Source organism: Ovis canadensis, chromosome 15 (assembly GCF_042477335.2).
Source record: "Ovis canadensis isolate MfBH-ARS-UI-01 breed Bighorn chromosome 15, ARS-UI_OviCan_v2, whole genome shotgun sequence".
Lineage (NCBI taxonomy): Eukaryota > Metazoa > Chordata > Mammalia > Artiodactyla > Bovidae > Ovis > Ovis canadensis.
Genome location: NC_091259.1, coordinates 51,179,642 through 51,207,499, shown reverse-complemented (window position 1 = coordinate 51,207,499; position 27,858 = coordinate 51,179,642). Strand labels below are relative to the sequence as shown.

The following is a 27,858-nucleotide window of genomic DNA, read 5'->3' as shown; positions in this document are numbered from 1 at the left end:
GTTCTTAGAGGTGAAAATGTGCATCAGAATTTCAAGAGTATTTTTGCTCAATATAAATACTTCCATGAAATAAATCCCAAGTGCTATATTTGAGGGTTTTTCAGTACAATTTATTCTTCTTACATTTTAATTTACATTTATTACACTCAAAGTTAATTACACTCAAAATTAATAGACTTCCAGACAGAGACCATTAACTAAGAAGGAGCAATCTCACTAAGTCAGCTTCCCTAGTTAGTTTGCTGGCCTCCTCACTATTCACATGCTCTCTGGTGCTTATTACTATGCAACTGTCTTCAAGATGTGGTTGAAGCTTGAATCTACATCTGGCATCAGGCCAAGTCTGAATCCATGAATACCAGCCATCAACTGCATTTAGGGTACAGCCTGCAGAAGGCTCTTTCTTGACAGTCAATGATGATGAATGTGGAAAGACTGGATATTCTCTTGGGAGAAGAAAATATACCCCACCTTAAGTGACAGCTACAGAAAAAACAATTAGGAAAGAGAAAAGATCAATGCTAAGAATAAGGAAAATACTCTGAGAATAGAGTAAGTATATATACATAATGGAGTAAACAGGCTGCTCCTGAGTCCATACTCTTATTTTTATCTTTAAAAGTCTGATAAAAATTTACTCAATTACATTTTATACAGTAATATTTAGTGAGCTTTGTCCCAAAAGGCTATGTTTTAAGTTTGCTTGTAAAAATAACAAAAGCTTTATCAGTCTCTGGTCAATAAGAAAGGAAGAAAATGTTGCTAGAAATAACAATAAATAATTTCACACAAAAGGCCAGATGACAGAGGAATAGTATATTAATGAATATATTTTCTTTGTATTTACAATAAATCCATTTGTTAATACTGTGATAGAAAAAATAATCAGTCCACATTATACAGTAGAAACAGGCTTGGAGGCTGATCATACCTGTCACAATAAAAACATACAAGGATTTCTTCCACAGCTAAAGTACTTTTCAACATGACAGTCTTGGGTGAAGGTAAAACTGACAGAGTACTTCATGTCTTAGAATCAAGGAATCGAGGGTATTACCATTAAGCAAGCAGCAAAAAGCCGTTTGGTTTTTCCAGGACTATTTATATATAGTAGTTACCATATGAGAATTTAATTTTACTTTGAGATAGAAAAAGTAAAAACCCTCAATAGGGAAACTGCATTAATCAAAAGCAGCCCCAAACAACAAAGCCATCAATAGAGAAATGAAACAAGGCATTCTTATGTATCATGCATAAAAAGGATAATTACATAATACATACTTTAATGACCAGATTAATAAATAAATGTGATAAATTTTACAGTCATTGGAACAAATAAACTATGTTCAACCACTTAAGTGTTATACTGCCACTGCTTTTGTTTCAAAATATTAATATAATTAATCTAACATCTAAAAACTGCATACTTTGAATGTTTGCTTTTTCGATTCCCTTTTGAGATAGTAAAGGGGAACCATGTAATAAAATATTATCTGAATATAAATTATCAACACCAATATGATACAATTATCATATAATTAGAATTTTGTATATGCACAGTGTAAGTATTTTGAAAACTAGAAAAAAGATGAAAACAGACTGGTCAGAATTTTAAATTTCAGACTGATCCATGATAATCTAGAACAGAAGGTAAAAATAAAGTTCACCAAATAGACATAACTTGATATCTTTTCCAAATTCAGTAGTCCACTGAAGATGCAACTTCTAAACAAGTCTATTATCTCAAAGGTAAAAAGAGGAAGAAAATGTAAATCTCTTTTGAGCTTCAGTTTTCAAGTTTATGCTCTCAAAAAAGGCTTGACATTAGTCAGAACAGCAATACTGTATCTTTGTTTTTGAACTTTGTATTTGCTTTTCCTATTTTAGCTATAGTACTGAACAGAGAGAAAAATATTAAATTATCGAGTCAAGGGTAACTATTTATGGCAAGCTCATGAAACATATTAAATTGAATTAACCAGCTGGGTCAAGAATTTCCTACTATCCTGCTATGTTTAATACCTATAGTCTTGGAATAGTAATTTAGGAGATGTCTATTGTAACTACTGACAGCACTTTTCATGGTATACCAATTTCCACTCTTACTTTCTTCTCTCCTTTGCCACTTAAATGCAATATTTTAACCATCTGATAAGTTTTATTTACGAACTCCTGTTCCAATTACTGAAGAGGTGATTGTAACACATAAACCTGCCAATCCTGAGATGATGATGATGATGATGGTTAAATTAAAACCCAGAGGATTATTCACTCAAATTTCTGCTTTAGTTTTTTCTGGAAGATGGCTGGCAGAATAGAAAGAAGAGCCAAAATCATTAGAACAAATACTGAGTTCCAGGAAACAGCTTCCCCTGCTGTTGTAAGCTGGTATAGTGTTGTTCCTGCTTTAATTGCTACAAAAGAGGGGGGTGCAACACCTAAAATGAAAAGTAAAAACATACATTAAAAAAACAATCAATTCTTGTGAAAAATTAAAAATTCTGTGTGTATAAAATTTCTTGTAAGAATACAGTGACTTACATGTTTTAAACTTTTAATTTAATTTAAAGCCCCTCAAGTTTATTTCCATATAAAGAATTTTTCATAATCACCTCTTCAGGATATTGAATTAAAAAACCCAAGCAAAGTTTCCAGAAAATAATTTTACAAAACTTATCAACAGACTTAAACAAAGAATGTGTTATGATCCACTAATTTCAACTTTAGGAGATACTAATGTATATAAGCAAAGATCTGGTCTCAAGGATGTTCATCTAAGAATTATAATTTAAAAATCTGGGGAAAAAACCTCCATCATTGAAAATAAGATTGAGTAAATTTTCATTCACTCTTGACAGAGTACATTTAATATAAAAATGAGTGGTAGGAAATACTCAGAACTGGAAAAATTACTTTAGCCAAAGCTGAAGTTAATTTTATCTCTAGGTATTTCATCTGTAAAATAAAGAGACAGTACAAAAACTCTCTCTTCTGATCCCACAAATGTAATATTATTTTACAAAATGCAAAAGTACCCCCACTAAGATATTTCTGCCACTTTTATGGGGAACCTGCTAAGACTTTCAGCTTTGTCTTTGAATTCTTCTAAAAGTAGCAATAAAAAATTAAGTATTAACTTAAAGGTTTAATGTAATACACAACACTTGAGGAATCTGCTCATTTTGTTGATATCTAAACAATTCAACTTAAATTTAAAAGAAACACATAATATTCTTAGTAAAAGAACACAAGAATTCACAAAACATATAAATGAATCTTTTACATCCACTGATTAATTTCAAAATTAGGTGTTAGGTCCTCGAAAGCAAGAATCTTTTTGTTGGTCCTTATTTCCCCTATACTTTTGGTAATGCCCATAATGAGTACTATGTCAATAAAAAGAAAGATAGGATCAATTCTTTATTGAAAATTAAAGTTCATTATTTAAATACCTGATTAGAAGACAAAGGAGAAAGTACTCAAAAGAGGCACTTTCATATTTTTTCTCTCCACTGAGGGAGAGAATGGAGTTAAGAAGTCCTGCATAATCCTGTATGACTAAAAGAATATCCAACAGACAGTGCTCTTATTTTTAAAAAGTAACAAAAAAGATTTAAATCAACACAATCCAACAAACATTTCTGAACATCAATTTACATAGACCAGGCTCTGTGACCACCAGTTACATAAACCTACCCCAGTTGGACACAGCAAGACATGTACACAATGAGTTCTGTAACATGCATGAATTCATAGACAAAGATAAAATTCTTGGCAGGTTCTCCATAAAAGTGGGAAAAAAATCTTAGTGGGGTACTTTTGGATTTTGTAAAATAATATTACACTTATGGGATCAGAAGAACGAGAGGCCTTGGCCTTACCTAGAAAAGTGCCAATAAAGAAAACTTTCAAGGGCACATTTATCACAGGAGATGTAATATTAATAAACCAATTAGGCAGAAATGGTGTTATTCTCAAAAATATAATGTAGTTAATGAGATGTTCTCTGTGACGTTCAACCTGTGACAAGAAAGAAACAAATTAGGATGAAGACAAATCCAATCCTGAAAATAAATTGCTTATTATAAAAATACCTTATTTCAAATTCTTATCCCTGATAGCTCAGCATTTACCCAACAGAAACGATCAAAAAAGGAATTTGAAAATGACAATGAACTATTCATCAAATGCTCATTATCAGAGCTAAATAACATCAGATGAAAGTTTTTATGATAGTGCTTACAGCATAATATTACACTATTAAAGACGTTCTACATCAGCCTAGATAATATGGCTCAACAACATTTTAAACCTAAAAAGGCAAAATTAAATTTATAACTACATAGAAGATATCCAATGGTCAACTTTTTAATGCCTTTAACTTCCTATAAAGGAAGGGCTAGTATAGTACGGCTTCCCTGGTAGCTCAGAGGTTAAAGCGTCTGCCTCTAATATGGGAGACCTGGGTTCGATCCCTGGGTCGGGAAGATCCCCTGGAGAAGGAAATGGCAACCCACTCCAGTATTCTTGCCTGGAGAATTCCATGGACGGAGGAGCCTGGTGGGCTACAACCCATGGGGTCGCCAAGAATCGGACACAGCTGAGTGACTTAAACTTAAACTTAACTTAGCATAGTACATCAGTAAACCTAGCCTCCACTTTTTTAAAAAATTCAGATAATCTTTGTTATTACAATTTACTTCACATGAATGAATTCATTCATCATTGATAAATGAGATTAAATAAGCAAATGAAACATTCAGCTGATTAAACAGAACCACTGAATGCAGTTTATACCTCCTAGATCTTGCTATATAAATAATTCTGATTTGGGGCAAAATGCTTAATTTCTCTTAATTTCCTAACCTATAAAACAAAGGGGTAAATATCCAAAATTTCTCTGATTTAATAATCTGTTTCTTCCGCTTTTTTTCTTAAAAACACCATGTTAGACTTTCCTGTGTAGTAGTGTTTATATCAATATTTATCAGTGGTAGTCTTTGCAGAGATCCTAACAGAAGATAACAGTTCTTCCCACTGATGAAATGCATTAAAGGAGTTGGCTGATACAAGCTTTTCAGAGACCCACTGACAGCATCCTGCATCAACGTAAGCAAGCGAGGTGTTTAAATACATGGATGCCTTAACACTGACACTTTGATTTTTCTGCTTTGACTAAACTTACTAGGAATAACGAATTTACTGTTATAGACACAAAAACTTCATATCTGAAATTCTTAACATTCATTATTTGCCTACCACTTAATTTTATTTTGGCCAAAAGATTATTTTTATCAAAGCCCTGAGTCAGTTCATTTATGTAGATATTATACATTGACCTCCCAAGTAGCCAAAGAATCACATCAAATAATTTAAAAATACATGTTTACCTGCTGTGACCATTTTACTGCTTTTTCTGTTAGGTATTTATATACAACTGGCCTCCCAACTAAATAGGAGAGCATATAGCAGAATGAGGCACCGAGTCCAGAACACTAGAAAATAACAAAAACTCATAAGCATTTTGTACGTTTCCATCTTACTCACATGGATATATTCATCTAAGGCAAAACTCAACTAGTTTCTTTCTTTTGGGGTACAGGGAGGTTACTTTGCATAACACCTCTTATGCAGAGAGCAAGAACCCATCTAATCCAGTCCTTTCTCTCACCAAATTATAACTAAAATGAGACCAGCTAAAACAAACTGGAACTTGTGATTAAACTTGGAGACTATATCCAAATAGTTCACATTAGCCATTAGCCTATGAATAAAACCTCAAGAGCCAATATGTTTTCAATTGCTATGCTTGAAAACACCACCCCCAGCCTTGGGACTTAACTCCTTGTGCCCACTAACAACATTCTTGGACTGTTTGAATTACAAAACAGTACTGGAAGCAAAGGCTAGAACAGAGCCTATAAATGCAATTAAGTCTGTGATATCGCTGTTCTAGAAAGGAAATAAACTATAACATCTCCTTATGGAGGGACAAATATTACTTTAACATTAAACACCTCTTAAAACTAATTAAGTTTATGCTTCCAGAGACTAGAATGCCATCATCATTCCAATCATTCTATTTAAAGTCATTTTTTTCTAGCCTCCCAATTTCATTTTAAATACTTACCAAACAAACAAGAAATAAGGCTAGTGGAAAGGGATAAAGAAACCCTGAGAGTATACTGAGAAATATAGAGCCCGGAATAGCAAATGTTTGCAAGCTGTTAACTTCTAAGTTAAGGATTAAAACATAATTAAATGGATTTTTAAACCACAAATCCAACAATCCAGAAAAAAAGCATCAATGCAGAAGTTATATGTTAATAAGATTATATCCATATTTCAATATTAAAAAATTAAGTGAAATTACACCCAAAGTTTAAAAAATACATGATTACTCAGTTGTGATACCTGTAACTTGAAGCTTACAATTTACTAACATTATCAGAAATCAATGCTAATTAGAGTGCATTACTAAGAAAAAAACAAGACAAACGCCGAATGCGTACCGGACAGAGAACTAGGCACTTTAGGGGAACAGGGACACAGAAAAAAAGAAAAAGAGAACAGAAAAGGTCTTAAGTAACCTTGTAAATAATATACTTCTCTAATACACTGGATTTTTACTCTCAAATACTTTTAGGAAACATGATTTCTGTAAACACACAGGTACACAGAAGATTTACTATGCCTAATTCAATGTGTGGACATTTACCTCAACTTACTACTCATTACAAAAAGGACAAAGATTACAAAAGTGAGTAAAGTCACAAACAAATCTTATTTTTAAATAAGATCTTTTTTTTACTTCTCTGGTTCCTAGTTTGGGCCTGGACCTCTGCATCAACCATAGCATGATTTACTTACAAGTCAGAAAGAATGAACTCCTTCAACATCTCTGTACTTTAAAATTTGTATCTTCACTCAACCTGTTTGTTCCCTCTAGCTTGCACTTTACTCTTGGTTTTGTTTCAATCTCCTTCTTCCTGGGTTCTTTATCTTTAACTTCTTGCTCTTTGACAGATTCCTCCTGCATAAAACCGCTCAGATGCCTATAAACTAAAGAAAACCTGGGCTTTTTCTTTGAGCAAGGTATCCTATCCAGCTATTGCCTCTCTCATCTTCACTGCCTTAGATTCTCTCCATGTCCCTTGCCACCTGGCTTACCCATCCGCCACTCTACTGAAACCTCCTTCTGGCTGAAAGTAATGACTTTTTCTCAGTAAGAATTTTTTTAGTAATTCCTGCATAAGATTTGGAGAAGGCAATGGCACCGCATTCCAGTACTCTTGCCTGGAAAATCCCAGGTCTATGGGGTCCCACAGAGTCTGGACACAACTGAAGCGACTTCGCAGCAGGAGCAGCAGCAGCAGCAGCAGCAGATTAGATATCCTTTAATGTGAAACTCACCTCCAGTGAACTGTATTTTTCGATATTACAGATCATTCCTTCTCTAGCTTTTTTCTTCTCCTCACCCTCAAATCTGGAGATTATTAGCCAATCTCCTCTCACTTTTGATAAATTCAGTTATTTCCACGTATATGGACCCACACATGGCTTCAAGTATATGGTCATATGTATCTATAACATTGAATTCTCTTACCACTCTCAAATTTCCCAGCTGTCTATTAGATACCTCCACTAAAAAGTTTAAAAATTACACTTATTTATTTCAGAGCTCTTCAGAATCTTTTAACGGACAGTCTCAAACACATACGAAAGATGAGAAACTAGTACTATGATGCCCTATATACCCATAAACAGTTTTAACAATTAACGTACAACCAATCTTGCTTTCTCTGTATCCCTTACACGCAATTAGACTGAAGCAAATCCCAGACATACCATTACAATTACTTTAATACCTTTAAAAGATAAGGATTTCTTTTCTTAACACAATAACACCATTGTCAGAAATGAACTATAACTTCCAATTGGTCTAAGTAGCTATTTAGTGTGTTCACAATTCCCACATGCCTTTTTTTTTTTTTGACAGCTGGTTTGTTCAAATCAGGAATGAAAGGGGTCCACACATGGTATTTGCTCACTATTAGCAAATAAATACAGATTTTTTTTTTCCCCTTGCAGTTTATTGATTGAAGACATTAGGTCATTTGTAGAATTTACCACTTTTTGAATTTTGCCTATTGTTTCCTTAGGGTGGTTAAATATGTTCCTCTGTCATTTTTTAAAATTAATTTTTGTTGGCATACACCTGATTTAGAGGGGTTTCCCCAGTGGCTCAGTAGTAAAAAATCTGCATGCCAATGCAGGAAACATGGGTATGATCCCTGGGTCTATAAGATCTCCTGGAGGAGGAAGTGGCAACCCACTGCAGTATTCTTGCCTGGACATCCAATGGACAGGTTATAGTGCATAGGGTCTCAAAGAGTTGGACACGATTAAGCGACTGAGCGCGCATGCATGCAGTTCCTTTACAATGCTGCATTAGTTTCTGCTGCACAGGAGAGTGAATCAGCTATACATATGTGTATTTATATATATTGTTCCTCTGTCATTTATCTTGTAGTAACAAAGCCATTTGCTCTGCACAGCGACATAATTTGACCTTAATTTCCCAGCTCTGTATAGACTGTGTATTTTTTTCTCTAACACTGAAAAATCTTGGTTCTTAATACCATAGCAAAACTAGCTATTTCCATACATATTAATATATATATATACACAAATAAATATGTATGTGTGCATATACATGGGCTTTCCTGGTGGCTCAGACACTAAAGAATTCACCTGCAATGCAGGAAATCATTAGTATTACATATTTTAAAATTTCAGAATACAACTGAAAAGAGTTTAAGATTTCTTTCAAATTTTTTTTGTCCTTAAGATTTATCCCAGAAGGGACACATAATCAAATTAGTTTTTTCAAGGAAATAACTAATTCCTCTTGATAGCTAAATCCGTATCAACTCAATATATTATTAAATTTATTTCATTTTGCTTTAGATTTTTTATTTTGTTAAAATATATTGAACATAAAATTTACCATCTTAACCATTTTTAATGTATGGTTCACTAGCATTAAGTACTTTCACACTGTTGTGAAAGCAATCTCCAGAACTCATCCTGCAAAACTGAAACTCTATACCCACTAAGTAACATGCCCCATTCCTTCCTCCCCCATCCCCCTGACAACCATCCTTTTACTTTCAGTCTCTATGAACTGGGCTACTCTTATGTGTATGCCTAGTCACTCAGTTGTGTCTGACTCTTTGCAACCCCATGGACTGCAGCCCGCCAGGATCCTCTGTCCATGGGGATTCTCCAAGTAAGAATACTGGAGTGGGTTGCCATGCCCTCCTCCAGGGGATCTTCCCAACCCAGGGATTGAACCCAGGTCTCCCACACTGTAGGTGGATTCTTTACCATCTGAGCCCCCAGGGAAGCCCACTTTTCATGTGAGTGGAATCTATGTTGTAACATGTTTCAAAATTTCCTTCCTTTTTAAAGCTGATAATATTCCATTGCATGTACATAGCAAACTTTGTTTATCCATTCATTGATTAAAGGACACTTGAGTCGCTTCCATTTTTTGGCTATTATGAATAATGCTGCTATGAACATGAGTATACAAATATCTCTTGAGACCCTGCTTTCAATTTTTCAGGTATATACTCAGAAATGGGACTGCTGAATCTCGTTTTTAATTTTTTGAGGTAACATCATATTGTTTTTCATAGTAGCTTTCATAGAACAGTTTTTCACACTGTTTTACACTCCCATCAACAGTGCACAGGGTTTCAATTTCTTCATATCCTCACCAACACTTGTGACTTTCTGGGATTTTTGTTTGTTTTTTTTGATTAGTAGCCATCTTAATGGGTGTGAGGGTACTTTAGGTTTTTACGATTCTTCTTTTTTCATTTTGATTTAGTTGGTTTTATACCTGTATGAAATTATTTATTTGGTTCTAAAGTCAACTTTACACAATGAATACACTGGGGGAAGTTCCACTTCCATCACTGTTTCATCTCTGTCTCCCCCCATAGGTAAACAGTCTTATTAGTTTTTAAAGCTATCCTTCCTATTGCTATCCACAGCTCAAAAGTCCTCAATGACTACCCAATACCAAATATTCTAAATTCCTTAGCCTAGTACTCAAAGTCCTCAACAATCTGAGTGCAATATCCAGCCTATCTTTCTAAACTTATTTCTCAAATCCTCCCCTTCTCACTTCCTATACACCAACAAAACTGGACTACTGATCACTTCCTTACCATGCCCTGTGCTTATAAGCCTTGCTCTAGATTTGCTGTGTCTAGAATGACTGTACTATATCTCTACCCATAATTCTCATTATTCCAGATGGAAACAGCTGTTTTTGCCTTTGAACACTTAAACTAGACTGTATTTAGCATATAATTAGTACTTAAAAAAAAAAAACTGGCTAAATGGATGAAATCTAAGTTAAAATTAGTGACTATAACATAAAAAGTAACGGATATATGAGTTTGAATTAGGTAAGACCAATGAAAGAGCTACTGAATACAATGGCTACTAGGCATATGTGCTGTGGAGACGAGACATTAAAGTGTGCCTGGTCTGAACTGAGATGTCTTATGAGTGTGAAATATACACATTTCAAAGACTTGGTACCAAAAAAATGTGAAATATTAATAATTTTTATGTGGTTACATTTTGAAATGATATTTTTGACATTTCAGTTCAACTAAAATATATTAAGATTATTTTATTGGGGACTTCTCTGGGGGTCCATTGATTAAGACACTATGCTTCCAATGCAGGGGACACAGATTTGATATCTGGTTGGGAAACTAAGATTCCCACATGCTGTCTGGCCAAAAAAAGAGAAGAATATGCTGATATCATTATAATAAATAAATTTTTAAAAATTGTTACTTTCCCTAATGTGCTAACTAAAAAATTTTAAAACTGCATGTGGTTCACATTATACTTCTATTAATCAGCACTGTACTATTAATTATATGCCTTATATACCCTAAGATAAGTCTTCTCTTGTACAGTGAATTTTAAAAAGCATCTTTTTAACACCCAGAGCTTAAGATTCCAAAGTGTAAAATAAATAGAAAATTGTAAGAAAATATGGAATTAACACATTATCCTATAAAATCTAAAACAATGCAGAATCATTACAATTAATTATTAAGCAAATAGTTAACCATATGCTATAAAACCTGAACTGACAATATTAACCAATGATTTATTTTTATCAAATGTATTTATAGTAACAAACCTATTCCTATATTTTCAATTCACTTTCTACAAGGCATTTTATTCTTTTCTACTAATTTGCTATGAATATTAAAGACAACTAGGCTATAACATTTGTTCTCCCATAGACGATCAGATTCACTTATGCTATCTGGCTGATTTGCCATATGGGTGGGGATCCCTTTTATCCTTCAGCCATGAATCCTTCCCAAAGCTAGGGGGCAAATTGGACAGAAAAGATGATTTTCCAAAGTCAATAGAAACTATATGTCTTGTTCACAAAAACCTTATAAAAGCCAAATGAAAGGGATGAATCAAATTTGTTTCTTCTTTGGGGAAAATATTTAATTTTATGGCTAAAGTTTATAAATGTAAAATAACCTACAAGCCTAACACTCTGGTTTTCACAAATAAGTGATGAAATGGAAAGCAAACATTAAGAGTTAATGTCTTTCATTACCCAAGAAGATAGGGAAAATACATGGGACTAGAATAAAAGATACAAAAATTAGAAACTAACATCCACAAACTGGAAGGCTAATCACCAGTTGCACAGGTAGTTTGAAAATATGTAGAAAGAATAAAGCTATTTTCCTGCCTAGTTAAATTATATTTCTATATAAAACAAAGGAATACATACTGAGAACTATAAAAAAAGTCATATCTTTTACATGACTAATTATCCTGTTAAGATTTTTTTTACAGAGAACCATTAAATGGAAGAAAAAAATCATGAACAAATGATTCATAGCATAGTATCTACAAAAGCAAAAAATTAAATACAAACTATAACTTCAAATCTAAGAGAATTTTTAAAAATTATGGTATGGTAACTATTATTATTATACAAAATTATTATTTAAATTAAGACCATCGATTAACTAATAATCCTAAATAAAGTGACTATCTTATATAATACAAAGGAAAGAAAAAAGTTTATGATAAGTGAAATAAGCAGAAAACAGAAAAACAGGTAAATATTCAGAAATGACAACTGAGTTGAATAGACAAGATTAAAATGAGAATTTTTTCATTCTCATTTTTCAATATTTTAATGTTATACTGCGTTAGCAATTTTTAAAAGGAAAAAGTTATAACTGAGCAGCAGATCTTTCAAAACCTTTTTCTTAAACAAAACTAAAAAACATTTTTCAGTTAAAAGGATACAAAATATATGTAGCAAAATAAGCTACAAGTACTTGTACATAAAAGGTGTCCTTATATTTGGATAAAACTTTTCCTAGAGCCTTGGCATCATCCATATCTCTGGGAACCTTCATATTCATTCTTTCTTCTCTAAAGAAATAAAATTAAAGTGAAAAAAATTTTAAATAGAAATTTGCCAAGACAATTCATATCAAAGTCAAGTTCAAAACATGAAGTTTTATCCAAAATGATTTTGATGCCTTGATCTGTAACATGCTAAGTATAAAGTCACAAAATTTAACTTCAAAGTCTATATATCATTTGCTTTTTAATGCTTTAATATAGTTTTATGAGACATATAATTCATATGAAAATTCAGGATGACCCAAATTAAAGGTTAAAAGCATTTGCTCAAACACTGGAGTAAATTTTGAACTAAGAAATGAACCACTGACGTTAGCATATTTAAAACATACTAAACATCATTTTGGGTAATTATCATGATAAGCTACAGTAAATAATTAATTACAACCAAAATTAAATATAAATTTCAATGAATTTACAGTTCATATCTTTTAAGTATCCCAGCTTAAAGTTCAGATAAAAACTTAAACATCTGTTACTTTCTATTAATTTTACTTTACATTTGGTGCCTTGTTTGGAACTGAATGTTCTATTTATAAAAGCCCCAAATAATGACCTTTGTGTTTAAGATATATTGTGCCCATTTGTTTACATGAAAATATTTAATCTTGCAGAACAATGGTAGAAAGCTCTCAAAATAGCTCTCAAAATAGCTCTCAAAAGCTATAAAAATAGCAGGTAAACTAAAAAGGGTTTTTCTCTATAAGTTTAAAAGCTAAACTTTATGGGGAGATGCATACATCTCATACATATACACACACAGAAATAATAAGCAGAATATAGAAGATTTATAAAGCACATTATTATATAAAAGTGTTATAATACTTACAGCAGATTGGAAGCAAACAATCTTAAATTACACTCTATATTATATTCTTTCCCTCTTTCAGTCAGTTCTTAATTTCTTACTCCTTTGATAAAAATGAAAAAGGATCTAAAACTGAACGATACTAATATTAATGAAATGACATGCCATCCTTCCGAAGGCATTTTCATTTATGTAAGAAATTAAAAGTATTAAAAATAAACATGTTCAACTATAAAATTTCAAATATAAGGAAGTGTTAATGAAAGAAATCAACAGCAAACAGGAACTTACTGATACCCTGAAATCACATTTCACAGTTATCCATTACCACACCAAGCTGGCCCTGGTTGAAAGTCTAACTATTTACTTTTTAGTAGTCTCTCACATAATCTATGATTACCCAAGGGTGTTATTATTGTGGTTAAATAACCCAGAGATATTTCACCCTCATAAAATATGCCTCAGGTCTATAATCTTTTACCTGAAATTCAAAAAGCACTGAAAACCAAAAGTTCTTTGTAGCTTGTCAGCAAAAATTGATCCACATGTATATAAAGTTATTTGTAGTCTTTTATGATATAAGTTTTTCTATGTATTTTATTATGGGGTACTGCCCCAGACCCTGCTGGAGATACTACATAATATACAGTATTTATTCCATGTTATCTTTCCAAAATAGAAAAGCTCTAAATTCTGAAATACATCTCACTCTCAAGGTTTTTGCTAAGGAACTGTGGCTGTATACAAATAGACAAGTCTTTTTATAAGGTGCATTTCACAGCAAAAAGTACTTATTCAAGCCTTATCATTTCTATAAAACAGGGAACAGAAAAAGAGCCAGTAGACAGAGATGCGGTAGGGAAGTAAATGGACTGAATAGAAGCAGACAGAAACTGATCACAAGGAAAAGTAGGAAAAGAGAAAACAACAGTGGAAAAAGGGAAAAAGCAGAGAAAAAGAACATTAGTATTTCTCAAACTGCAGGTCAATTTCTATTCTAGACTGCAAGATAAATTTACTTGGTCACTACTAGCATTAAAAAAATTAAAATACAATAAATTAATGTGGTTTATTTTCCAAAATTGCTTGAAAGCCATTAGAAAGATGCCTTAGAGGAGAAGAGCTAGAAAAACCAGGCACAGAAAATCAAGAGACATATTTGGAAAGAAGTATTTAAAGACAGTGTCAATATGAACTTGCTACTAACCATGAGAGCTGATATATAATCATTATGACAGTTCCGTTACTTAAAATTAGTTAAACTTTTAATCCACTTTAATGCCTTATAGACATTTTCTATACATATTTTTTTTAGAATACTTACTCACTAAGCTGAGGAAAATTTTTATATACCAAAAACATAACAAAAGCTGCAGCCAAGAAAATGGACACCAGTATAAGAAGTGACATTCTTGCTGAGCCAGCTTCTGCACAGGCTTTCTCTGAAAGGGGAAAAAAAAGTTGTAATTAAGATAAATATAAAGGAAGAGAGTATTCGGAGCCAGTAAATAATTTCCTGAAAGATTTTCCTCCCGAGAAACTGTTTACACTTTTGCCCAAAACACTGTAACATAAAATTTTAAGTACTTCCATATTTGATGTTTTATGAACTGGCTGTAGTTCTTCTCACTGATATATGCATTTTAAAAGCATGAAAAAACAGAATAGCAGAATTTGTAGCACTGATTTGTAGATAAGCTAAAGGGGAAAAAAGGGCATTGCTCTAAACGCTATCACTGACTTGGAATTTTATGTATCTACATTGGGAGCTGACAGCATAGGCAGAATGGCTTCATAGGAAAAATGAGCTAATGTAGCAGTTACTTCAACTGTCATAAGAAAGAACCTGGAGATTGACTAATGCAACTGGTGAAATGTTACACTTTCTGTTTATATCAAGGGCTTCAGAATAGAGCTGAAGCCTAGATGTTTTGGGTGACTCTGTCTGTGACTCCAAGAATGGGAGAATATGTGTTCTCCAATAAGGAAATCTTAGTGTTATCTTAAAAAAAAAAAAATCTTATGGAAGATGACCGTATGATGTGAGAGCCAGGATACTAGAAGCAGAAGAATGAGCAGGGTGTTTTTACTGCAAGCAATCAATAGTGAGGAGGTGGGGATACCTTATAGTCCTCACTGGGAAAGAGGCAGGAGGGTGGCTCAATTTGTATTACCTACATTTACCATAATCCCATGTATACACTGATGACATTCAGGGGACTAAGACACAAACACGTACACTATAATTCAGTTCAGTTCAGTCGCTCAGTCGTGTCCGACTCTTTGCGACTCCATGAATCGCAGCACGCCAGGCCTCTCTGTCCATCACCAACTCCTGGAGTCCACCCACCCATGCCTATTGATTTGGTGATGCCACCCAACCATCTTATCCTCTGTCGTCCCCTTCTCCTCCTCCCCTAATCCTTCCCAGCATCAGCGTCTTTTCAAATGAGTCAGCTCTTCGCATCAGGTGGCCAAACTATTGAAGTTTCAGCTTCAGCATCGGTCCTTCCAATGAATATTCAGTACCGATTTCCTTTAGGATGGACTGGTTGGATCTCCTTGCTGTCCAAGGGACTCTCAAGAGTCTTCTCCAACACCACAGTTCAAAAGCATCAATTCTTCGGCTCTCAGCTTTCTTTATAGTCCAACTCTCACATCCATACAGGACTACTGGAAAAACCACAGCCTTGACAAGGCAGACCTTTGTTGGGAAAGTAATGTCTCTGCTTTGTAATATGCTGTCTAGGTTGATCATAACTTTCCTTCCAGGAGTAAGCGTCTTTTAATTTCATGGCTGCAATCACCATCTGCAGTGATTTTGGAGCCCAGAAAAATAAACTGAGCCACTGTTTCCCCATCTATTCGCCACGAAGTGATGGGACCGGATGACATGATCTTAGTTTTCTGAATGTTGAGCTTTAAACCAACTTTTTCACTCTCTTCTTTCACTTTCATCAAGAAGCTTTTTAGTTCTTCTTCACTTTCTACCATAAGGGTTAGGAATCTTCATAAAGGTGCATTAGGTGTCACTGCCTACTCCACTACTGCTCCCTTCTCTGAGGCCTAGCATCTTCCTCAAGTTTCCCCTAACAAAGGGGCTAATTTCATTGGCCCTATTACCACTGATGTCAACACTCTACCCACCCAACACACAAGGCTGACTGGCCCACGGCTGGACACCTGACCCAAGTATCGGGATGGCCAAAATGTCGTTTGGGTTTTTCTTAAGATGGTATGGAGAAACCCAAACAAACTTTTTGGCTAACCCAAGAGAAACAATTCATTATCGATTGACCACATTTTCTCTTGAGAATATGAACTAAGAAAAAGAGATATACTACTGTCAAGGTGTGGTGGATCTTGAGGCCAAAATGTCAAACAGCAAAAGGACACAGTCAAAAGACATGGCAAGCCAAAGACGTGTACCAGAAAATCCAAGAGGACAGGTTCAAATGGAAACCCAGACAGTAGAGACAGGAGAGGAAGCTAACCTTCTTGTTTATTTCTAACTGTCCATTTCCCTTGAAGGCTGGTGAGAATTCATTTCTTGCTCCTGGATACCAGAGTGACTGTCTCATATTCTTAGAGAAAAACCTCACTTTTTATTTCTATTGGTTTAAACTGACTCCTGTTCCTTTGAAAGGAAAAAGTTTTAACTTTTTATACTCAGTTCATCCCTTAGCTCATTATGTCAGTTTTATATATGTTACATCTGAATTATTAGAATTTTAATACATTCAATGTTGAACATAGAGCAATAGAAGTCTCTTGCTGTTCAGTATGTTCTATAAACTACATGACTAAGCACTATCAATGAGTTTGTTAGAAATATAGATTCTCAGGCTACCATCCCAGACCTACTAAATTAGAAGCTGTATTCTAATAAAATGCCCAGGTGACAGTATATTAAAGAAGCAAAAATCTGGCCCATCCTTCCTATTTTTTGCTAAGTAACAGAGGCTCAGAGGAGACTGCACTATTTTTAAAAAGTCTTAAGCAATGAGATAGTGTGAAGTATTAAATATATTCCCAAAGCACTGTAATATCCATTTATAATCAACTCATAATTTCTGCTGAAAAAAACTGCATAGGTTAGTGCTTTAATATACTAAACATAAATTATTCCTATTGGTTCATTAAAGTATGCTTTCTAGAAGACAATATTAGGTTTACTGAGTTCTAGTATGTGGACACTAAAGCTAATTTTTTTTAAATCTTTTCCAATTTTCTATAGTCTAAATGTATCACTAATCAGCCCAACCTCCCAACTAGCCTCTATCATTTTAACTTTGTTTCATCTTAATCTCAAAAAGGACTTTACTTCAAAAACCAAGTCACACATAGAAACTTATCTGTTCACATCACACTTATAAAATTTACTGCAGGAAAGAAAGGGATGATAAAACAATACAAAAGATATCTTGAATGGAGTAATAAAGCAGTCACGTGCATGTGTGTGTTAGTCGCTCAGTCGTGTCCAACTCTTTGCAATGACATGGACTGTAGCCCACCAGGCTCCTATGTGCCTGGGATTCTCCAGGCAAGAATACTGGAGTGGGTTGACGTGCCCTTCTCCACGGGATCTTCCTGACCCAGGGATTGAACCAGGGTCTCCCACATTGCGGGCACATTCTTTACTGTTTGAGCTACCTGGGAAGCAATAAATAATAAAACAGTCATGCCTGCCTCTTAATACTCCAGTCCATTAACTCACATATTTATATGCATGCTTTGTTGCGACACAGAGAATTAAACAAAGACTTGAAACATCTGAGGTGGGTCAAAAGTGAAAAGGTCTCTTCAGAATCTTATGATAACAAACAAGTAATTTCCCATTACTTTTTTGTCCTGATTATGATACCTAATTCAATGCACACCTTGAGGATTCCTAATAAATCAGATCTACTCAATCTAAAAGGAAAAAGAGTAATTAGCCAAAAGTTACAAAACTATCAGTGCACTAAAACCAATTATATGAAAAATGTAGTTTTAGTTTCTAACTAAGAACCCTACTGAAATATAAACTACTCTTAAGGCTACAATGGTTAGTTTCTTATGTTATAAAATAAAGAAGTATTCTACTAAAAAAGAAACAAGGGTAATATATAGGTATTGAGTTTGGGGACATAGTTTTCTATAGGCTGACATCAAAGCAAAGACATGATAACATAAATGGTCTGAATAATTTTTCCAGAGTCCTATTACTTCTTAAAGATAGGAAATTAACTTGCCCCAGCCCTCACTTTTCACTTACTTTCCTGCTAGAATCAGGTCTAGAGTACACAAAGGACTGATATAAATATTTTAATATTATGGACATCTTTTAAAATCTTTAAAACTATTAGTTTCTGTTTAGTTTTTCATCCGGTAGATACTTGTGGATACAGCATCACAGCTAAGACTAAACGTTGATTTCCCCTCCTTTCTGGGAACATCTCCTCAGGATCTCTATTGTGCAAGGAATGCACACAAAGGTAGAGCTGCGTAGGACTATCTGCTGAGCATCTATATGGTACAAAATGTTTGGCCAATCTATGCTAAGAAGCTGGTAACACCATTAGCTAGATTTCCAAGGAATAGGACAAATGGGGTTTGAGATTAAGGAAATCAAGATTACTGGGCTGGAGGAAGGCAAGATTCACAGAACAGGTGGAAATTTAGTTGATTAAAAGATAAGTTTACAGTCCTCTAACCTGTCCTGGAGCTAAAAGTATATGTAAAGAATCCAATAGGTGACAGTCCTCCTTAAATTACACAAGACATTTTGCATAGTAACTCTAAAATTTAACTATAATATTTTTCTCCCCATCATTAATTCACCAGTCTTAAGTAAAGGGTCTGAAGGGAGAAAGGTGTGAGACATTTAAGTGGACTACAGAACACTCTGGCCTCCTGATTTCACTAGAAAAGACCCTGATGCTGGGAAAGATTGAAGGCAACAGCAGAAGGGGGTGGCAGATGATGAGACGGTTAGATGCATCACCAACTCAATGGACATGAATCTGAGCAAACTCCAGGAGACAGGACGGGAGCCTGTCGAGCTGTGGTCCACGGGGTGGCAAAGAGTTGGGAAGGACTTAATGACTGAACAACAAGAACAGAATACTATCCTGAGTCTTCTTGAGTACACACTTCTCTGATTGCTACTTGTTCCCTTACAGTTGGATGATGAAATACGTAAGACATTTGTTGAACAAAATTAACCTCCAGGTTTAACTCGATACCTATTTTTTCACTCTCTATAATGAAATGCTTTTTCAAGCACTGTACTCAACACAATGTAAACACAGGAAAACAGTTGATAATGCAATAAAACTAAGTGACAGTCAACTTTAAAGCTCTCCATTCTTTCACACAAAACTTGCCAGTAGGAAATGTTGCCTATTACAATTCAATAATTCTTTCTGAGTACAGTTCTAATAAATCCAGAAGCTAGCATGCAATTAATTTAGTTCTGAACCTAGATTAAAGCTATAAACTTGGGAATTCCCTGGCAATCCAGTGGTTAGGACTCTGCACTTTCACGGCCGGGGGCCTGGGTCAGATCCCTGATAAGGGAACTAAGATCCCACAGGCCTTGTGGCACAGTCAAAAAACAAGAGTCATAAACCTTGTTTTAATGATGATTCAACATCTAAATGTGTAGCATACATAATTATAATGCCTCCTCCTTCTGGTTGCATTAGACACATGTTATTTAGCATTTAGAGCTTCCAACAACAGTGCTCTATATATTCATTAACCTCCAAATCTTTCATTATACTAATTCCCATTCTCAATTATCCCATTATCTATTTGCCAACCTCCTCCCAGGCCAAAGGTACTGCGAGAGAAAGATCACTGTGTTCTCTTGGCTGACAAGTTCATAGGCTTCAAGATTTTCTATCTTCAATTAAGGTTATCACTGGTAAACAATAACCATTTTACAGTACTCTCCAAAAAGACTACTTCAAGTCTCTTCAAGCCTTTAATTCTACTTTCTCCTATTCTCAACCAGCAAGGCTGCCTCCACAGCTTACCAATCTCCATCTCAAGATCTATTCTTGAATGATCTCCCCTAGCCTCTTTCCCCTTATCTTTGCATTAAATGCCAGCACACTTACTTCCAGATCTTGCTCTCAGAATTAACTCTTCACAGAATGTCTTCAACTCTTCCCACTAACAAGCAACTTTTCTCTAACTTCAAATATGCTTATATTCATCCTGAAAAACCAAAACTTAACTTTGATGCCCCTGTAGAGTAGCTCTCTATTTCTTATTACTTTTATATCAACACTTTTTGAAGAGCAGAAAGTATTATATCTATAAGATCTCAGGAATCACTCTACTGCTCTTCTAGTACTCTAGTTCTCGACATTCAGTGTTTTCTAGACCTACATGATCCTACCGTGGAGGAAGCAAAAGAACCATTTCTCCTGAAGACACAATTTACAGGGACTCTAACAAAAGTCTTTTTATGGTTACCAGAATCCATTATAACACTGCTGGAAGTAAATTTTATTTCAAGAGCTTAAAATTCTTTAAAATTATGTATTAATAATAAAAAATGGTAGTTTCATCTAGTATAAACTTAAACTAAAATAACTTTTTTTATAAAATACAAAGAATTAACAACTTGAAAAATACATACAGAGGAAGCATGTTTGCTTCCCTGGTGGCTCAGAGGTTAAAGCATCTGCGTGGAATGCTGGAGACCCGGGTTCGATCCCTGGGTTGGGAAGATCCCCTGGAGAAGGAAATGGCAACCCACTCCAGTACTCTTGCCTGGAGAATGCCATGGAGGGAGGAGCCTGGTAGGCTACAGTCCATGGGGTCGCAAAGAGTCTGACATGACTGAGCGACTTCACTCACTTCACTCATTTTGTATGAAAGCTCATTCTCTGATGTTTGTGCCCTGCGTACCTGCTACCATTCAACCCACAACGCTCATTCACGATCATCAACCACTTTCAGGCCCTTCCCTTTAAGAAGATAACAGGCAGGAAGGCAAGGGGTCTCCAAAAGGAGGAAATAGACTGTTAAGTGTCAGACTTTTTTTCTCTCTCCCTTAAGCAGCAGGAGGAAACACCCTCCGTGGAAATGTTTTTCTTAAGCTATGTTAATGAAACTATGTATTTCCTTTGGAATTTGCCTTTCTTCAAAATGGTTCCACCTAGGACTAACTTAATTTCCTTTTCTCAAACCTTGGGCTGATAATAGTTCAACAAACCAGTATTCATATCAATTGTTTTACAGCTGGGGGATGACACACCTCGTGCCATCCTATCTCAAAAATGCATATTATGGGAGAGGGGTAGGTGAAATTCCCTCAGGTCTCTCTTACCTGATTCAGTTCAGTTCAGTTGCTCAGTCGTGTTTGACTCTTTGCGACCCCATGAATCACAGCATGCTAGGCCTCCCTGTCCATCACCAACTCCCGGAGTCCACCCAAACCCATGTCCATCAAGTCGATGATGTCATCCAACCATCTCATCCTCTGTCATCCCCTTCTCCTCCTGCTCTCAATCTTTCTCAACATGAGGGTCTTACCTGATTAATAGCTTTCTAACAGACATAAAACAGCTTGCTAAAACTAGCGGGGTTAGTCGGGAGGAAGCACTCTCCGTCCCCCTTCTGATGTCTATGTCAGAAGCTTTCTCTGTCCCTTTTTATACTTTAATAAAACTCTGCTACACAAAAGCTCTTGAGTGATTAAGACTGGTCCCTGGTCCTGAAGTTAAATCTTCTTCGGAGATCACGAACCGGACACCATTTACCATAAGCTATCACCCTATTCAGCAAAGACTAAGACCAAGCTTCAAGTAAACTTCATAATCCTAAAAGATACCTCCATTTAGAAGATTTACTCAGCCTCAAAATTCTTAAGACTTTCATTTCTATTCAACTTTGGCCACCCAGTTCCAGAGATAAAGTTCTCACACCACCTGAGACTGCTCTACCTTCAACATTTTAAGCTTCAACATGCCATTCATTGATCACATCTGTTCTTTCATGAGCTTAACACCTCTATTTTTTCCCTTCTGTTGGGCTCCTCGCTTCTCTTCCTTCTATGCCCAGCCTGTGTATCCAACACCTTTGATTTAGAATCCTTACCTTTCCTTATAGCTAATCTAACCTGAAATCAGTGTTTCAAGCTCACTTTTTTCACTCCCATACCAAGATGGGTGAGCACAAATATAGAAAAATCATGAGTGACCCATCACAGAGATCCATGTCTTTGGGAGAACTGACTTAGCCTCATTCCTACTTCCTTGTTTAGGTGTTCGAATACACAGCAGGCTGAGCCAATTAAGTTATTCTTACCCTCTGACAACAGTGATAGGCTCAGGGACAAGCATTTTATCTGAGGCAATCTAATCGGAGTGACTAGACTTTTATTGGTAATACTAGGAAAAATAGGCTCAAAATTATCAAGGAAGCATTTAGCTTTACCTGGACCTTCAAGAGAAATCAACCTTAAGTAAAGCTGATATCAAGTAAGCAAAACAAGATATGAAAGAAATCTGATCCTGATGATATTACTGAGCCATTGGTTCCAGACTAAAGCCAGTGAATCCAACTTAATCTCTCTACTTTTTAGTTATATGAACCAATAAACTTCCTTTCAGTAAAGGTTTCAATTGTACTCTACTGATTATAAACAAAAGAATCCTGATATATAATATTTGGGTTGAGTCTGACATCAGCACATCATATTAATATACCTTGGTTGATGTCCAGTTGTCAATTTTACTCTTAGTTAATCAGAGCTTCCTTCTTCTTCCTCTAAGCTAGTACTTAGCTCACAGCTGATGCTCAAAGGATATTTGTTGAACCACATTAGCAAGGCAGAACCTAGAACAGGCATCTGAGAAGGACTTTATTATCCAAGTTCAAACAATACTGTCTTCTAAGAGCAGTAAAACCAACTTCAGGACAGTGTTTCTCAAACATTTTTGGCTGCATTCCACAATAAGCAATGTATTTTATACCATGATCTGATACACACAAAACTATATGACTGAAAAATAAAATTAAAAGAATACTTAGCCTACGACATGCAAAGAACTCTATTTTTCCTTCAATTTTTTTAAATGGCTCATGATTACCTATCAAATTCATTTCACAATGCTTACAAAGGGATGACCTATATATTGAAAAATGTGGCCTTAAGAGTTCTCTTAAATCAAAATGGGGAACTTCGATGATTTGCTAGTAAAAAAAGATCAGCCAGGGCAAACAAAACAAAATAAAACACCTGGTCCATGTATTCTTGCACAAAGAGCAGGTCAAGAGCCTCTTAAGTATTATTACCTCTTGTGTCTCACCTTTTCTAATCATGCAAGAATTAGACTTTCAGTATTATTGCCCTGCTCAAATCCTCACAGTGGTCTTCAGTGTATAAGACTCAAATGTCAGACTCAAGTCAAGGTCAAAGTGAAAGTCACTCAGTCCTGTCAGACTCTTTGCGACACCATGGACTATAAAGTCCATGGAATTCTCCAGGCCAGAATACTGGAGTGGGTAGCCTTTCCCTTCTCCAGGGGATCTTCCCAATTCAGGGATCAAACTCAGGTCTCCTGCATTGCAGGTAGATTCTTTTACCAGCTGAGCCACAAGGGAAGCCCAAGAATACTGGAGTGGGTTGTCTATCCCTTCTCCAGGGGATCTTCCCAACACAGGAACTGAATCAGGGTCTCCTGTATTGCAGGCAAACTCTTTTTTTCTTTTTAATTTAAATTTATTTATTTTAACTGGAGGCTAATTACCAGCTGAGCTACAAGGGAAGCCCAGCTAATTACCACCAGCAAGGAACTTACACCCTATCATGTAACGGGTCCACAAAATCTTGTACACAAAGACAGAATTCCTAACACCAATTAAAAAGAAAAAGAGAGGCAGAGGAAAAGAAAAACCTGAGAATCATTAATAAGCAGATAGATCAAAAAAAAATCCTTTGCCTAGGACTTAAAGCCCTTTATACTAACATCATTTTGACCACGGCCAACATTATCTCCTACTACCACCCAACAGAACTAGTCCACTCCTGACAATTTTATCTCTTTATAAACACACATGAAAAAAAAAAAACCACACATGAGTGGTTCACACTAACTTTCAAGCCTAATGTCTCCTCTGCCCAGAATCCCTCTCGGGTCTACTGATCCAAACCCTACTTCTCCATGAAGGCATACCTTCACATCTCTACCCTCTGTCTTCCAGCAGATTTGTAGTTTCTTGACGGCATCACAAAAATAACTGTGGTGGATGTGTGAAATAAGATAAACAATTGTAAAAGTGCTTTGGAGGTTTCAAGGTCTTATTTTTTATTTTCCAAACAGCTTTAAGTTAAAAAAAAAAAAAGTAATAAAGCAATCAATTGCTATTCCAAACCAAATGATAATCTTTAGGGATGACTTATCTGGTAAATACTTTTTCAAAAAACCCTTGGATTATTGTCACTCTCAATCACAGCATCTTCAAAAGAAGATTCCTGTCATTTACAGTGTATTTATACTTTGAAAACAATTAATTTCTGGGTTTTTGAAGTTATTTGGCTCTATGTCTATGAGGTGGAAAAATATCCAAATATATAAAGCTGAAAGACCCAAATCAGACTGGAGGCATCTTAAAATATTTTAAAGTAAAATACCATTTTCTGCAAGACACTTTCTGAATTTTTCATATATTTTAAATTTGATTCAAAAAAATTCAGCTCAATGTTAAACATTATCTCCATTAAAGTGTGCAATACTTTATTGTTGATTATAGTTAACAATGTTGCTGCTGCTGCTGCTAAGTCACTTCAGTTGTGTCCGACTCTATGCGACCCCAAAGACAGCAGCCCACCAGGCTCCCCCGTCCCTGGGATTCTCCAGGCAAGAACACTGGAGTGGGTTGCCAGTTCCTTTTCCAATGCATGAAAGTGAAAACTGAAAGTGAAGTCAGCTCAGTCATGTCCAACCCTCAGCGACCCCATGGACTGCAGCCTACCAGGCTCCTCAGTCCATGGGATTTGACACTTAAAAGATTCTCTCTTTACCCATCACTGGCGGTGGAACACATCAGTGTGAGCTGTAGACAACTTAACTGAGACAACTAAACTAACAACTAAATGGAGACATCCATTTGCTACAATCACTCCACATTTACTGGACAGAGGGGCCTGGTGAGCTACAGTCCATGGGGTTGCAAAAGAGTCAGACACCACTTAGCGACTAAACAACAACTCCAAGTTAATGGGCTTTAAAAGCATTTAAAGAGTTTAATCACTTCAACTGCTGAAAATTCTAGCTCAGATGGCATCAAAGTATTTAGTTTCTGGGTATATTTTTTTCCTTAAAATAATATTTAAAGCCCTGAGAAATTCCAAGATGGAGTAGTGCAAAAAAAAAAAAAAAAAAACCCTTAAGAATAAGAGATCTTAGCTATAATAGTAATTACTAACATTTATTCAGCCTTCACTTCAAATAAGACAAACATCACTCTAAATCCTTTAGATGAATTATTTTCTTTAATCCACGCAGCAACTGTAAGTAGATATTATTACTATTATCAACATCCCCCACTGTACAGCTCAGATACTGAACTTTTAAAGGATAACAAGTTCAAAGTCATAAGTGGTAGAGGAGGGACTCAAACTCAAGTGTTCTTGCCACCTGGAAGTGGCATCTGGACGTATTAACAGTTAACTCCTTGCTTTTAGCCACTACTTCACTTATCTGGCTTTGTGACTTTGTGTAAGCTATATATCCACTCTGGACCTCAGTTTCCTCATCTGTAAAAAATAAAGCAAAGAATGCTAATGTTCCTTCCAGTTCTGCCTGGCTTTAATATTGTCAACATTACAATCTCCCTGAGCATCAACAAGCCAGCGTTTCATTCCTTTTTTTCGTTGAATTCAACTGAAAAAAAAAAAATTTAGGAACGCACCCCATTTAGGTGTCTGGCCTTATGGACGGCGGGCAGTGGCCGTAGCCGAGGTCCTTCAATATCTCTGCTCCCGCTCCTGGATGCCCCCTTTTCACCCGCAGATCCCCGGTACCCGCTGGGGTCCTTTCTCCTCCTAAACCCCTCCCGGCACACCTCCGCCTCTGGGCCAGGCCCCGCGCTGTTTCCTAGGTCTACTCACCTTTCAGGTGGCCTGTGCTGCCCGGCGTCGAGGGACCCCGCGTCCCCGCTGCCTTGTCCCCCGGAGGGGTCGAATGGAGTGCCGCCGTTTGCGATCTTTCGACCGCTCTGCCTTTCGTCATGGTTGTTTCAGGGTAGGTGGAGGAAGCGGGGTGAGGCCGCTCCCCCTTAACAACTCCGCTGCAGGATCCTTATAACACCCAGAGGGCCGCAGCACAGCCACTTCCGGGTCGACCACCTCACCTGAGACGACCTCAGCTCCGCGAGCAGTGACGCTACGCTGAGATCTGCAGCGCCTACTCGGGCTAGGCTCCGCCCCGCCCCGCCCCCAAGGCTCGCGCGCTCGCGCCCGCCCAGTAACCGCGAGACAAGTCAGGGTGCCCGCCCCATTTGCTGCTCTACTCTGCTTCGTGACTGCGCGGAGCATGCGCAGTCATGGCACCGGCGTCAGCCGGTGTGACTCGCGGGCTCAGGCTTGTAACGCACATCTCTAATTATCCGGAAGTGCGGTCCCAGACGCTTAAATCCCTTTGTCCCGGCAGCCGGAAGTGGCCAGGAGTGATTAGTTGGTGTTTCACGGCAGATGTTGATTCCAGTCTGTACCAATTAGACAACCTGTCTTGAATATGGAAAAGCTAGACAGTGCTTTGTCTGGAGATGTTGGAAAACATAAAGGCTAAGCCGAACCCACCGAATTTCAGGAAATTAAGACTCAGCTGGCAGCTATAACCTGTGAAGGTCACAGGGTGGCAGAAATGGGTTTAGAGAGACTTCCCTGGAGGTCCAGTGGTTGAGACTCCGCGCTTCCACTGCAGGGGGCATGATTGGATCCCTTATCTGGAACTAAGATCCCACATGCCCCACAGCAGAGCAAAAAAAAAGGAAATGGGTTTTGAATCCTGTTCCCAAGCAAATGCTTTCCCACGTCATTGACCTGTCACCCGTCACCTGTAAATCCAGGATGGCTCATTTATCTTTTCCTTTTCCTGACCCTAAAGGTACATTTTTTGTTTTTTTTTTTTTTGATGGTTACATTTTCCACTGTTACCTCCCAGAGCGGTATTCCTTTACTGGTGAGTGTATTGGAACGTCCTCTTGAAAGCAATTTGGCAATGTGTGTAAAAATACTGATTCTTTCTATCCTTTAATTCAATCGCTAAGAAACTATTCTGTGGGAATAAACATACAGAAGGAGTTATTCCTGATAGAATTATTTTTTAGTATGATAGTAAATGCAGAAGCAGTCTGAAAACCAATAGGTGATCCACTCAGTGAAACTGCTTTTTGTACACATCCTCTGCCTACTTATATTAAGACCTTCAATGACCTCTGTTAGGAGGTAGTGAAAACAGGAGGGAAGGGGGCAGGGCACAACCTTTGAAAGAATGACATAGCCTGAGAAAAGGACATAAACTGATTAGACTCAAATG

At 36.3% G+C, this 27,858-nt stretch overlaps 1 protein-coding gene across 1 annotated transcript; it reads right to left on the bottom strand.

Annotated features, from left to right (window-relative positions):
• Window positions 1-88: 88 nt before the first annotated feature.
• TMEM41B (transmembrane protein 41B) lies at window positions 89-26,838 on the bottom strand. The gene is made up of 7 exons (XM_069554424.1): window positions 26,430-26,838; window positions 14,640-14,757; window positions 12,385-12,513; window positions 6,131-6,224; window positions 5,391-5,495; window positions 3,882-4,020; window positions 89-2,438 (listed from the first exon to the last, which is right to left on the bottom strand). Exons 1-7 carry the CDS (start codon window positions 26,548-26,550, stop codon window positions 2,269-2,271), a joined length of 876 nt encoding a protein of 291 aa, XP_069410525.1. The 5' UTR covers window positions 26,551-26,838; the 3' UTR covers window positions 89-2,268.
• Window positions 26,839-27,858: the final 1,020 nt, after the last annotated feature.

Excerpts from the sequence above, each read along its gene's own strand:
- TMEM41B (XM_069554424.1), bottom strand. The coding sequence starts at position 26,550 with ATGACGAAAGGCAGAGCGGTCGAAAGATCGCAAACGGCGGCACTCCAT. Across the intron at positions 5,496-6,130 it reads CCTTATTTCTTGTTTGTTTG|TGTTCTGGACTCGGTGCCTC; the intron begins GTAAGTATTTAA and ends GTTATTTTCTAG. Across the intron at positions 4,021-5,390 it reads CAGTAAAATGGTCACAGCAG|GTTGAACGTCACAGAGAACA; the intron begins GTAAACATGTAT and ends TTCTTGTCACAG.